This window comes from Cucurbita moschata, unplaced genomic scaffold, assembly GCF_002738365.1.
Source record: "Cucurbita moschata cultivar Rifu unplaced genomic scaffold, Cmos_1.0 Cmo_Scf00013, whole genome shotgun sequence".
Lineage (NCBI taxonomy): Eukaryota > Viridiplantae > Streptophyta > Magnoliopsida > Cucurbitales > Cucurbitaceae > Cucurbita > Cucurbita moschata.
This window is the reverse complement of record NW_019268529.1, coordinates 3,308,679-3,321,595: the sequence shown is the minus strand read 5'-3', so window position 1 is coordinate 3,321,595 and position 12,917 is coordinate 3,308,679. Positions and strand designations below refer to the sequence as shown.

The following is a 12,917-nucleotide window of genomic DNA, read 5'->3' as shown; positions in this document are numbered from 1 at the left end:
TATAGAGAATTTATTAATTTAACTTAATTTCAAATTTAGCTTAAAATTGAAATTTACAAAAATGCCCTTGCCTTGTGAGGAGATTTGTGGTTGGTGGGGAAGGACAGCCGCCGCCGCCGCCGCCGCCGCCGCCGGCTGCTACCTTGGTCCACCATGGCTAACTTCAAAAATCTCTTTTTGTGCATTGTCATCGACATAAGTGGAAGAGATCAATATTGAACGAATTAATAAGAATATATCGGTTAAATTTGACACCAATTATAAATTGACACATGTCTCAAATTTAATTTGCACCTAATTTAAATAAAAATTAATAGTTTTATTACATTACGATAATAATTGAATATATATTATTTTGTTCTCTCTTACTGGACAATGGTGGAGGAGCTTCTCTTGAAATGAGACGGAGCAGGTCGGAGCCAACCTCGACCGCCGATCATGTCTTTTGTGAAGAGTTTTGCAGCCTCATCCGTCGAGAGGCTGCGTGACCACACTACTCTTTTTGCTCTGTTCGCCCCTGGTCCGTAGCATTTGTATTCCCCATAGAACACCGTCCTATATGTTATGTAACACAAATTCATCTTTAGATTCTGTATTTCTTACTTATAAATACATGATCTTCTCCTTAATTAGCTAACGTGGGACAAAAACTAATAATTTAGAGTCGAGAGAGTATTGCCTTTGCTTGGTGTGATCTCCCCAGTCATTCCAGCCCTCTGGCACAACAACGTTGCTCATATGAGTGTAGCCGAACACAACTCTTGAGCAATCCCCCCATGGCCGTCCAAGTAAAGCCGATCCACTTCCTGTAATTTTGCACCCCAAGAACACGAACCCAGTGTTCTCCGCCACCGTGTTACGGTGTTGCGCTGTCATCGCCCCGCCTCTCTCCGACGTTGAGTGCAAATGACACTTCTACAATTCAAAATCGATATCTATTATTACAGACAAATATATTGTATCCATTTAATTATTACTCTTACTATTTATTACTCAATTGGTTTTAGCAAGAGTGTCTATGTATCTCTAAAAAAAACCTCGTAGAGAGAAGCTGCGTTTCCGCATATGAAATCGGTGGCGCCTTCGATGTAACAGTTCTTGAAGTAGTGTCTTCCGACGTCGTCTAGGAGGGTGTCTTGAAAGGATATGATCCGGCAGCCGTAGAAGGCGGCTCTGTCGGCGGAGACCCTCAGCGCCACCGCAATGCCGGTGGTGCCGTATGTGTTCTGGATGGTCAGAAAACGGCCGACGAAGTCCGCGGCGAAGATAGAGATCGCCGGAGATTGAAGTAAATCTCTTCCTTGGTTCCATGTGATTATGGTGTCGGAGGCTTTGCTGCCGCTCAATGTTATGAACGGCTTATCCTCCGGCACCACAATTTTCTCCCTGCTCAAAAAAAAAAAAATAATAAATAAATAAAAAATAAACCTGAACGGACCCAAATTTTCAACCAACTCGAGTCATTTCAAGAATGGATCCGACAAAAAAAAAAAAAAAAATAGCAACTTGAACCATGAACCGACCCAAATTTTCGAATTTTCAAAAAATAAACTCAACTCAACTTTTATAGTTTGGGCTAGGTAGTCTAGGTTAATCGGGTTCTCGAATCATGTGAAGACTCCTATTAAAAATTTCGGTATTCCGAGACTTTTAAGTTCTTAGGAAGAGTGATACGAAGCAGCTTGACTCACGCATGGTTCACAAGTCAAGCTCTAGAGGGACTAAGGTCAACACGTATTAAATAGCCCATCATCAATGGGAAGCGGGCAACGTGATGATGAATTATGATTAGTCATCAACTTATTTCGACTTATCCAAAACGACCAACCTAAACATAATCTATTCAATGAAAGTTTTCTCCCGATATGAACTAACAAAAACCCGAAAAAAACAAAAATCGACGCATGAAACATGAAAGAACACCAAGCTAAAAGAGGTTAAATAAGTATGGTCTAAACTCAAGCATAACTCAACGAATTGAAACGTATAATTCGAAAAACAAACCTATAAGTTCCGGGTTTGATCCAAATGAAAACGAGTTCATTGTTTCGGGATGGAACAGAATCAATGGCTTCTTGAATCTTCCTAAAATCTCCCTTTCCAGATTGGTCTACCCTTATCAGCCTCGCAGTGCTCATATCTGCAGGCGCCATCGCTATTAGCTTATTAAAATTACGAAATTAATTCAATTTCAAATTTCCCCTCACATATATATATAATAATTTGTAGCTTGGTTTAATGGCAAAAGCCCCATGTGCCCATGTGGGGATTTTCCTTCAATTCCAAAAATGTTATTTCATATCCAAGTTTGAATATTTATTTTCTTTTAATAGTATTATTTTTAATTCAATCTTTACTATAAAGTTATAAATTTATAATTTTAAAATAAATTAATGACGTGACGATTTAATAAAACCCATGAAAAAATAGAGTTACGTACCTTTTTAAAATAATAATTTAAAGATTTTTCGTATATATAATTTTGTTTCCAATATAATTATTTTTATTTTAATTAAATATTATTCTTATTTTCAATAGCAGACCAGTGACACGAAGATTTTCAGTTCTCTGCTTTGCTAATTGAGTTATACCGGCTCGACTTAGATGTGTTAATGAGTTGAATTAGATCGGTGCTTCCCGACAATAATTTTTATTAAATAATAAATTTAAAAAATTATTTATTCAAATTTTTATTTTTCAATAAAATTAAAATGTTAATAGGACAGAACGTCTTTTCTTTTTTTTTTTTCTTTAAATATTAAATTAAGAGAGAAAAAGTGGCATTGAAAACGAAGGAATGAAGCAAAAGAAACGCAGAAAAAATGGGCTGATTTCGTGAAGCAACAGGGAAATTATCAATATTGTTTATTAAGCTATATTTTAAAAGGGCGTGAAGATGAGGAAATGGGTTTGTCCCACATCGGCCAAGTCCAGGAAGTGCGAGGCAGGGATTGGCTATAAAAGGACGTAGAGATTTCTTAACAAATCATACCTTTCTCGGCCTTTTGGCTAAGATCAAGTGTAGTATCTGTTCTTATCAGTTTAATATCTGATACGTGGGCCATCGGCCCACATGATATTAAATTAATTTTTCAAGGGGGAGGGCCCATTAAGGTAGCTTGCTACCTGGGCTTTCGAGCGTCGCCCTAGCGTTGCACTACTGATTGGGCCTTGGCGCACCCCTCCATTATCAGCTCTAAAAACATTGTTTGTGGTTTACTGGATTTACTGAGAATGTTTATAATTTCTAAGACATTTTAATTTGTATCGGTATTGCCATGATAACAGCGAAAGGTTGTTGCGAATTAGTGAATATTGACCTTGCTTGTGTAGGTTAAAGAATTCTCTACTCAAACTACCTACCCTTGCGCACCTCTCGTTTGTAGAAGACATTGTAGAGGTGTAGAGGTATAATTGACTGTATGGATTTCGGTAGGGATTTCGGTAGTTAGTAGCTACACCACTCACGGAAAAGAAAATTTTGGTAGCTACACCACCCACGGAATTTAAAGAACCTAAAGGAGTATGGATGAAAATTTTGGTAGCTACACCACCCACGGAATTTAAAGAACCTAAAGGAGTATGGATCATATATTTTTCTCTGTATATCTTTTTTCATCCTACTCAAGTCCAAACCACTAGGACCCCTTAATTGTTCTAACTAAGGACCACGCAGATCCCAAAAACGCGGTCTCTTCCCCAAAAATAACTTCTAGTAGGTCCTTGAGTTGATCTAGCTCCAAGACGTTGGTCTCTAACTAGAAATGTAAATGCTTGAGCTTGATTCATCGTCAAAAGAAGACCGGGTTCGGTTCTATGCATTGGGATGAAGCGTAGAGATCCCTTTACCTTTGTTGTATCGAAATGATTTATCGTCAAAAGAAGAACAAGACTCCCATGACAAGTACTTCTGCTCCCAATAGCAAAGACTGAATGATTGCCAACTTATTGAGGATACGTTTGAGTGAAGGTATGTATATTCAGATATTCTCGACGTGAAGGCATGTCCTCGAGATGAAGGCAAATATATTCCAATCCAAAATACCCGAGTAATTGGTTATTGACATGAACCATCACTAAAAGATTGAAAGTTTGGAGTTAGATGCCATTCAAGTTCAATCCTTATTAAGTTATTGTAAAATGAAAGATTACAAGGGTTTAGGGTATTAAATACAAAATTGGAAGAAGAAAATTTCCTATCGAGCAATGGGCTGATGGGCCAACAAGACAACTCGGCTAAATGGGCTTTTATAATATTGGGCTCATGGGCTTTCTTTTTCTTCCATTTAACCCATCGGAATGCTTCTTCTATAAATAGCTCCTGCTACATCACAATTTTCCAAACCCTAAACCCTAAATCGGCTCTACTCTGCAACATCTCCGCCTCGTCTCCTAATTTTTTTGTTCGTGTTCATGAGAAGGCTGCGATGATGATGATTTCATATAATCTCGTTAATCCGATCTCAATGTGAGGATAAACGCTTATCCATTCTTTTATATCTGAGCGCCTTCTCTTTCTCTGAATTCATTTTTTTGTTGCTTTACTGTGTTTTCTGAACGTTTCAAGCATTTGACATAGCGGAGTAATTGGATCCATTCTATTCCGTCGTTTTTTTTATTTCTGATTTTAATTAACCATATTCGTTTTACTGTGTTCGTCATGATTCTATTTGTCAATTCTAGATCTATGCTGTTCGTTTTATTTTGATTTTTGAATATGTATTTCTATTTCGTATTTCGGTTTATGATTCTCTCATTAACAGTTTTTTACAAGGCTAAGTGTTCTTTCAGTCCTTTTTTAGTTTTAGTTTTTGTTTTCTAATTTTTTGTTTAGTTTTAGTTTTTCTCTCTTCAACTTTGTGTAGGAAATCTTTGAAAAAAGTAATACAAATTCATTCTTATAAAACCTTCGTACTTAGATGAGTATTGTAGTACCAAAGGAAGTTGAAAGAAAAGAAAAAAAAAACTGTAAAATATTTTTGAATAATTAGGATCGATTTTGGTATTGTTTCAAGATCGGCATATCTAATCATGGATCGAAAAAACAACGGGAGAGAATCTATTTGGTATTATGATCGATTTGGTATTGTGTATTGCAATGAATTGACTCTTTTTCTGGTTGATCCATGGATCGAAATATGATATCATCTGTCAAATATGATATCATCAACTATCAGGGTTTGAGATAAGAAGGTTTAACAAATAGAACTGCTTGCATACCTTAGATGAAGAAGAGAATCCACATTCCGTGGCTTGAGAGTACCACTGATTCCATCTTTTGTGTTTTGTTTTGTGGGTTAGGGTTTTTTATAAGTTCAGTTGGTGACTGATGGAGAAGCTAACTGCGGAGCCAACTCTTGAACCAAATTCAAAATTTATTCAGAGGCCAAACATAACCTATAGGGTATTTAACTTCCAGGCTAATCGTTTACGAGATTAAAACAAGTTTAGGTTTGTTACATCTGAGAAAATAATGACATATGAATGAACTATGAACACATTCAATCATAAAATACTCATCCCATGTAGCATTTTCAGACAAACAAAATCTTGATACTAAATTATGATATTACGAATGTAAGTCGTTAAGTGAACGGCGTGTCGGGCAAAGGAGCAAGTGAAATATGATTTTTCCAAGGGGTAGGCATTTGGCATATAGATAAAGTGGAAAAAGGAGAGAAGATAAGGTGAGACCCAAAATTTGGGACCAAAGAAAATGAAAGGACAAAACTATCTTTCCTCATCCATTGCCCCAAAAACACACATTTAATGAGATCTCTCCATCTCTTTCTTTGCTCCTCTCATCCATTTATTGACAAGTCTCCATCTTTTCCTATAAAACAAGAACAAATTTATTCATATCTTCTATGAAATTTAATTGCATTTCCAAACTAGAGACAAATAAATTATTCTTCAACTACCCACAAACGATCTATCTTCACAATTAACCGTTTTTATGTTCTTTATTTACTATAATGCTCTAGGTTTAGATTTTAGATTGATCAAGTTTTAGAATCTAGATTCGACATGTAACAGTCTAGAAATTAAGAATCTAGATAGCAATCCAAGCATTCCACCGCATCTAGTGTGACATGATAATGTTTTGTACTTGTATTTCTAAGAGTGAAGATTCTTTCCGACCCTTTAGAGAGAAGACTGTCACTACAAACCAACACGACCCACTAAAACAGAATGTACTGGGTAATAACTATTGGTCACTTTTATTTGGCTGCGGCCTTGGTGAATTTATTCACATATCCTTGGGTTACATTTAAAGATATTCTAAAATTTAAACTTTTGTTAAAAGAAAAAAAAAACAATAAAATTTTTGTTAACACAAATAAAAGAGATGGCACTAACTTATCTTCTATCAATATCTCTAGTTAATTTACATAAAACAGAGGAAAAAAAAGAAAAAAAAGAATATGGTATTCTAAAACATCAATCCATGAAATTGAATGTTTTGAATTCCATCATGAAACAGTCGTTGGATTTGAATGTTGCAACATGTTAACTCTCTTAAAATGGACCGACAACTTTGTCGTCTACAAATGTTTCCTTTTCATCTTCAATGCCTGGATATTGCTGCCACAGAAAGCTCGATAGCGACAACAATGGCGGCCCTCCTTCTTCTAAGCTCATACTGCAAACCCTTTGTAAATCATCTCCCCAAGTTGAACAGAGCTCCAATTGCTATAAAAAAGTAAAACCATTACAAAAAAAAAAAAAAAAAACAAAGAATTTGAAACAGAGAAAAAATTGAAACAAGAAATTACAGTAACAGAAGCTGAGCTGATCAATGGAGTTTGTGGGACTGTTACAGAACTTGAGCTGATTCCAAGCTCATTAAAGTACGATGAAGAAGTAGCCGTTTCCGGGGAGATTTCCGTCGCCGGAAACACCTGTAGAACATAAAGTTTTCAGCTAAAAATTCATAACTTGTCATTTTCTTGTCGGAATGATTATCTCTCTCTCACCTGTTTACAAAAAGGGTCATCGACATTGATGAAATCGAGTCTCGGATTCGCAGTGGCCAGCTTCATGGATAAGAACTGCTCGAAATTGAACGAAAACTCAAAAATTTTCAAAATTTTCAAGTAATTGTTCTTCAATTCAGTTTAAAATGAACCATCACCTCCACTTGTTGCTGAAGAGATTGAACATAATTTATAATTTCATCCAGCATTCCAGCTTTTCCTGCAATTTTGTTACACCCAGGTACCAAGTTCTGCAAATACTTCATTCTCTCACTTATCTTCTCTCTCCTCGCCTGCCCATATAAAATCTTCGTCAATATCTTTATTAAAAGAGGTCAGATGATCGAATCTCTCGAGTTGATTCTTACTCGTTCTGCGAGACTGTGGCTATCTGTAGCTTGGCCTGGACGGGCTCTTACATGAACGTAATCAGAAGCTCTTGAACTCTGTTTCGACGTCTCTGTTTCCTCTGTTTCCTCTGTTTCCTCTGTTATCTTTGATTGTTGTTGTTCTTCTTCTTGATTATTTGGTTTGATTCTTTTGTCAGATTCAGCATTACCCAGTTTGGATTTCAGTTCCTTGTTCTTGTTGGCCTTTCTCTTCTTCGGAATCTCTCCGACCGCCACGGAGTTCGCCTGCATCAAGATATGAAAAAATGATTAAATGGTAAAAAGTTTAAACTTTTCTGGGTTTGGAGATCACCTCCGGCGGTGGCGAACATGTCTCGGTGGAGGAGAACTCGTACTTGGTCAACTCAGGCCAACCTCCAGGTGCAAGCAGATCCTGAAAATCATTGACCCGGCTCGCTTGATTCGAGACGGGCGACAAGCTGTGGCAGTCACCGTGGCTTCGCCGCCATTTGACTGGAGTCCTCTGTTTTTCCGACATTGTCATCTCCGACTTCGACAGCATCTGGCCGGCCGGCAACCCGGAAAAGTTAATGGGGTTTGGTTTTTTGTTGAAGAAAGTGAATAAAACGGATGAGATATATAAATAAGGGAGGAAGGAGGAGGAGGAGGGGAAGGGCGGCAGTGGCACCGAAATCTGACAGCAACGGCCGACGTTAACACTGAGAGAGCGGACGCCATGGGCGCTGGGGCCGGTGACATGACGGCCACGTGGTTATGTGAAAAGCTTTTTTTTCTTTATTTTAATAAAAAACATTAAATTTTGTCGGAGGAGATGTCTGTGGCAATTTTTTTTTAACGATATTATCGGCTTTGGCCCGTTTAGACGTTTTCACTCCTACGAGGAATGCTTCGTTTCCCTCCGATCGATGTGAAATCTCACAATCCACCTCCCTTAAGAGCCCAACATCCTCGCTGCACATCCCCCGGTATCTGAGTTTGATATCATTTATAACAGCCCAAACCCACCGCTAACAGATACTATCCGCTTTGGCCCGTTACATATCGCCGTCAGCCTCACGATTTTAACAAGTGTATGCTAGACAAAGGTTTTTATACTCTCCTCTCTAATAAACGTGGGATCTCACAATCCACACCCTTGGGAGTCCGGTATCCTCACTGGCACACCGCATACGTGTCTGGCTATGATACCATTTATAACAACTCAAGTCCAGTGCCAGCGGATAAATATGAAACGAGGTCTCAAATCAAGTAATAAAAATTAATCAATTCAAAGTATTGCACCTATTTTGAGGTCGAATCTCTCTAATTATGGGTCTCGACCCCACCTTTTAAAATAAAAACCAAAACGAAAAGTAATAAGGTGTAAAAAGTTCATTGTTTGACCTAAAATTTATAAGATTTGACTTAGTCGTAAATAAACCAATAGAGAAGTCAGAATTTGAAATTTGGGGATGGAAAAGGACGGATGGATTATGATAACATGGTGTGTTGGCCAAGCCTTTTGGTTTGACAACTACTTTTGGACTACAAAAAGAATACAAACGACCTCGTTGAAGATCGGTGTGTTCAAAACATTCGATGAATATCAAATCAACTCAACTCAATTTACGGGCCTTAGAGGGTGATCTGGGTTGTTTTCCTCTCGACGATGAACCCCATTATCTCATTGGCCGACCTTTACGTATGTTATTTTGAGATCATATCTAGTATTCAAAATTTGCCTCGATTTGGTACCTAAACAGTGCTTTACCCCTAGATATCCAATAACGGCTGTGCCTCAGCGCATTTCGAGGAGAACCAGCTAGTTTTGAGTTCGAGCTGCATTTCACTCCTAACCACAACTCATCCACTGATTCTTCAACATCAGTCGGTTCAGACCTCCACTTAGTTTCACACAAGTTTTATCTTGGTCATGGATAAATCATCTAGGTTCGGGCCCATAAACAATGATAATTGCCCCATGAAGACTTGCTTTCACTACGACTCTGGTGGGTTCCCTTAACCAAACCACTGTTTATGAGTCACTGGCTCATTCTTTAACGGGCACGCGATAATTTAATTGCATAATTATTTCCATTAATCATTCTCAAACAATTCTTAAAATAAATCTAATAAATCTTTATTTTTTTAAAAAAAAAGTAACTCATCAAAAGAAATATTGTATGTTTAATTGAATTGGGTAGGATTCATTACTTTATACCGTGATTATTTATGAGAAATTTATCAAATCATAGAGACTGTTACGAGATTTCATCGATGAAATTCTAACTTTTTCGAAACTCGTCTCACCGTCCTGAAACTAGGTTGACTCGGCTTTCGAAAACGAACCCGAAAATTAAAGTAACGAGGATGGGAGAGGACATGCATCCACCATCCTCTAAGATCTCCCATGATTCAAAATAATAGACTTATTTCCAACTACTTTTTTATTTTATTTATTATTATTATTATTACATCAAATGTGACAAAGATCTTGATTTAATAATTGGTCCTATTGTAATAAATATTTAAATGAAGGAAGAATGGGACAACTCACTTTATAGTACAAACCAAGATTTTTGCTTTTAGAGATCAATAATGCATTCATTGCAAGCAAGGTAAGGTTAGATCCGGTCGAGTTGAGACAGTTTTTGTTCAAATTGTAATTTTTTTTCTAAATTAAACTAATCCTTATTAAATAATGAACCTAACCGAACTCAACCCAAGCCTACCGTAAAATATTTGGGTTGGGTTGGGTTGGGTTAGTTCGGTTGGATGATGAAAGTTCCACATCGGCTAATTTAGGGAATGACATTGGTTTATAATCAAGGAATACTATCTCCATTGGTACGAGGCATTTTGGGAAAGCCCATAGCAAAGCCATGAGAATTTATGCTCAAAGTGGATAATATCATACCATTGTGGAGAGTCCGGAAACATCGATAAGTTCAACATCTTAAACATAGACTCGAATTCTTGACACTTTGGTAACGTAAACTTTTATTGATAAATTCCATGTCTTATGGATATCCCTTTCCGTCACCATCTGGTGGTCCTAAGAGGAACAAGGGAAAAAAAACCTAATGATTGTTGTTGCCTTGTTTTTCGATGTGTTTGTTTCCTGTACAAAATAAATGAAAAAAATCAATTCATACTCTTAAACTTGTGATTACCTATAGAAAGGTTTCGTTTCCCTCCCTCTCCAACCGTCCAGTGTCTGACTCTTATACCATATGTAATGGAGATAGTATTCCTCACTTATAAATTCATGATCTTCCACTAAATTAACCAATGTGGGACTCACTCTTAATAATCCTCGTATATTATAAAAATACAGTAATATACATTTAAAAGTATTTAAATATTCTTCCACGTGATTCTTCGTATATTTATATATATTATATTTTCTATCAAATGGATTTTTTAATTTAATTTTTAAATAGTTTATCTAATTTGACTTTGGAATAAAATTACATTAAACAAATTCATAATTGATTTGGTTTAACCTTCAAAATTATTCTTCATTTCTCATCGATTTAGAGAATTAGAGAATCCATGGCGAACATTTTCCACGTCTACCACCGGGTTCTCCGGTGGCTAATGAAGGTCGCCGGAGTCCGGCAAGAACTGGTCCAGATAGAACCAGGAACCACGATGAATTTCTGGGTACCCACCAGAAACCCGAAAAAAAACCGGAATCCACCGGTGGTCCTTCTCCATGGATTCGCCGGCAACGGGATCATGACGTGGCAATTTCAGGTGATGAATTTGGCCAGAAACTACGCCGTCTATGTACCGGACTTTCTCTTCTTCGGCGAGTCGGTGACGGACCGGGCGGAGAGATCGCCGGAGTTTCAGGCGGAGGGCGTGGTGAAGGGGCTGAGGAAGCTGGGGGTTGAGAGGCCGTGCGTTTTGGTGGGGTTTAGCTATGGGGCAATGGTGGGGTTTAGGCTGGCTGAGATGTACCCGGATTTGGTGGCGGCGATGGTGGTCACGTCGGCGCCGACGGCGTTGACGGAGTCGCTCAGCCGTGTGGCGCTGCTGGAGATTGGGTATAAAAGTTGGTCGGATTACTTGATTCCGAACACGGTCAACGGTGTGAAATCCTTGTTTGAAATTGGTTCCTTTGACTTCCCGGCGCTTCCTAATTGGATTATGAAACATTATTTGGAGGTATTTTTAATTTTTTTTTATAAAATTAAAATGTATTATTAATTTTTTTAAAAAGTTTAGAGATATTTTTAAAACAAATTATAAGATCGTCACAGGCAATGGTTAAGTACAGAAAGGAACAAGCAGAACTTCTTCGAGCATTGGTGGTACCCGATGATTTTACCATCTCTCAATTCCCACAGGTTTAATTTAATTTTTTATTTTTATAAAATAGAGGAATATATATGTATTTATTTATTTATTTGGTTCATCAACAATTTAATCTCATTTTTTTTTAAATTTTTTTGCTCAATTTATTAATACAGAAGATGCATATCATATGGGGGAGAAATGACAATTTATTTAATATGCAAATTGCTTACAATATGAAAGAGTAAGTACTCTCTCTCCCTCTCTTTTAATTTTTTTTTTTAATTCTTAATGTTATTTATTCTTTATAAATAAATAGCGAGAAAAAAGCCTAATTTTTTTTTCTCCTTTTAGTTATATAAGTCAAGCATATAATATGGTTATGTTGAAGGGAAATGTCGGGTCTGTGAGAGTCTTACATTGGTTGGGGAGGAGAATGAAACACTCTTAATAAATTAAGTGTGTGGAAACCTTTTCCTAGCAGACATGTTTTAAAGCCTTGGAAGTCCGAAAGAGAAAATCCAAAGAGAATAATATTTGTTACAAATAGTATTAGAGCCAAACACCAGACAATGTGTCATCGAGGTTGCTCTTCCCCGAAGGGGGCAGACACGAAGCAGTGTGCCAGTAAGGACGCTGGGCACCAAAGAGGGTGGATTTAGTGGGGTCCCACATCAATTGGAGAAAGAAACAAGTGACACACTGTGCTCCAAAGGGGTGAATTGTGAGAGTCCCACCTTAGTTGAGGAGGAGAATGAAACATCCAAGAGTGTGGGCAGATGCTTTTGAAGCCTTAAGCAGAAGTCCGAAAAAACCCAAAAAAAATAGTATTTGCTAGCAGTAGGCTTAGGCCGTTACTGGGACGATAAATTAAATTTTGACGTTTTGACTTTTTGGTGGAAATTACACAGGCAATTTGGAGGAGAAACAAGATTGGATTGCATAGAAAAAGCAGGCCATATTGTGCCAATGGAGCGCCCATTCATCTACAACAAATACCTTAAAAAATTTCTTCGTTCCTTGCAAACCCATCAACAATAAACATTCACTACATGTATTTAATTATTACATTTCATTTTATTTTATTTCAAAAAATTAATAATTTAATATGTGTTCGGGTAAAAATGACAATTCCCATATCAAATTTGGTGCGCGTAAAATGTATCATTACTTTATGTCGTATCAGCGGTTCATCGTATTTCTGCGTCTGATTGAATTCTAAACTGAATTAAATTATGGAATGTGTCTACAGAGTTGTTTGGTTATTTTAAAAAAAAATATTTTTTGT

At 37.2% G+C, this 12,917-nt stretch overlaps 3 protein-coding genes, 1 long non-coding RNA gene and 2 other non-coding genes across 8 annotated transcripts; 4 read left to right on the top strand and 2 right to left on the bottom strand.

The window, feature by feature from the left end:
* Positions 1-302: 302 nt before the first annotated feature.
* Positions 303-2,155, bottom strand: LOC111451478 (putative pectinesterase 11). Of its 2 annotated transcripts, none has more exons than XM_023091920.1 (4): positions 2,005-2,155; positions 1,038-1,389; positions 680-915; positions 303-555 (listed from the first exon to the last, which is right to left on the bottom strand). In XM_023091920.1, exons 1-4 carry the CDS (start codon positions 2,151-2,153, stop codon positions 366-368), a joined length of 927 nt encoding a protein of 308 aa, XP_022947688.1. In that variant the 5' UTR covers positions 2,154-2,155; the 3' UTR covers positions 303-365. The 2 variants fall into 2 exon arrangements, with proteins under 2 accessions (XP_022947688.1, XP_022947689.1); XM_023091921.1 differs by having other exon boundaries at positions 1,038-1,386.
* An 833-nt stretch (positions 2,156-2,988) lies between these two features.
* On the top strand, positions 2,989-3,185 carry LOC111451888. Its single transcript, XR_002712046.1, has one exon. It is a non-coding gene; the product is annotated as a U2 spliceosomal RNA (small nuclear RNA).
* Positions 3,186-4,134: 949 nt separating this feature from the next.
* Positions 4,135-5,794, top strand: LOC111451060. The gene is made up of 2 exons (XR_002711922.1): positions 4,135-4,468; positions 5,302-5,794. It is a non-coding gene; the product is annotated as an uncharacterized LOC111451060 (long non-coding RNA).
* Positions 4,424-4,506, top strand: LOC111451897. Its single transcript, XR_002712054.1, has one exon. It is a non-coding gene; the product is annotated as a small nucleolar RNA U30 (small nucleolar RNA).
* A 523-nt stretch (positions 5,795-6,317) lies between the features above and the next one.
* Positions 6,318-7,974, bottom strand: LOC111451059 (transcription factor bHLH63-like). Of its 2 annotated transcripts, XR_002711921.1 has the most exons (7): positions 7,680-7,974; positions 7,346-7,612; positions 7,136-7,270; positions 6,978-7,052; positions 6,777-6,902; positions 6,455-6,693; positions 6,318-6,407 (listed from the first exon to the last, which is right to left on the bottom strand). XR_002711921.1 is itself a non-coding variant. In XM_023091311.1 (6 exons), the coding sequence occupies exons 1-6, from the start codon at positions 7,887-7,889 to the stop codon at positions 6,520-6,522; spliced, it is 987 nt and encodes a 328-aa protein (XP_022947079.1). In that variant the 5' UTR covers positions 7,890-7,974; the 3' UTR covers positions 6,450-6,519. The 2 variants fall into 2 exon arrangements, 1 of the variants encoding a protein (XP_022947079.1); XM_023091311.1 differs by lacking the exon at positions 6,318-6,407 and having other exon boundaries at positions 6,450-6,693.
* Positions 7,975-10,879: 2,905 nt separating this feature from the next.
* On the top strand, positions 10,880-12,873 carry LOC111451675 (epoxide hydrolase 4-like). Its single transcript, XM_023092175.1, has 4 exons — positions 10,880-11,500; positions 11,596-11,682; positions 11,806-11,873; positions 12,541-12,873. Exons 1-4 carry the CDS (start codon positions 10,883-10,885, stop codon positions 12,668-12,670), a joined length of 903 nt encoding a protein of 300 aa, XP_022947943.1. The 5' UTR covers positions 10,880-10,882; the 3' UTR covers positions 12,671-12,873.
* Positions 12,874-12,917: the final 44 nt, after the last annotated feature.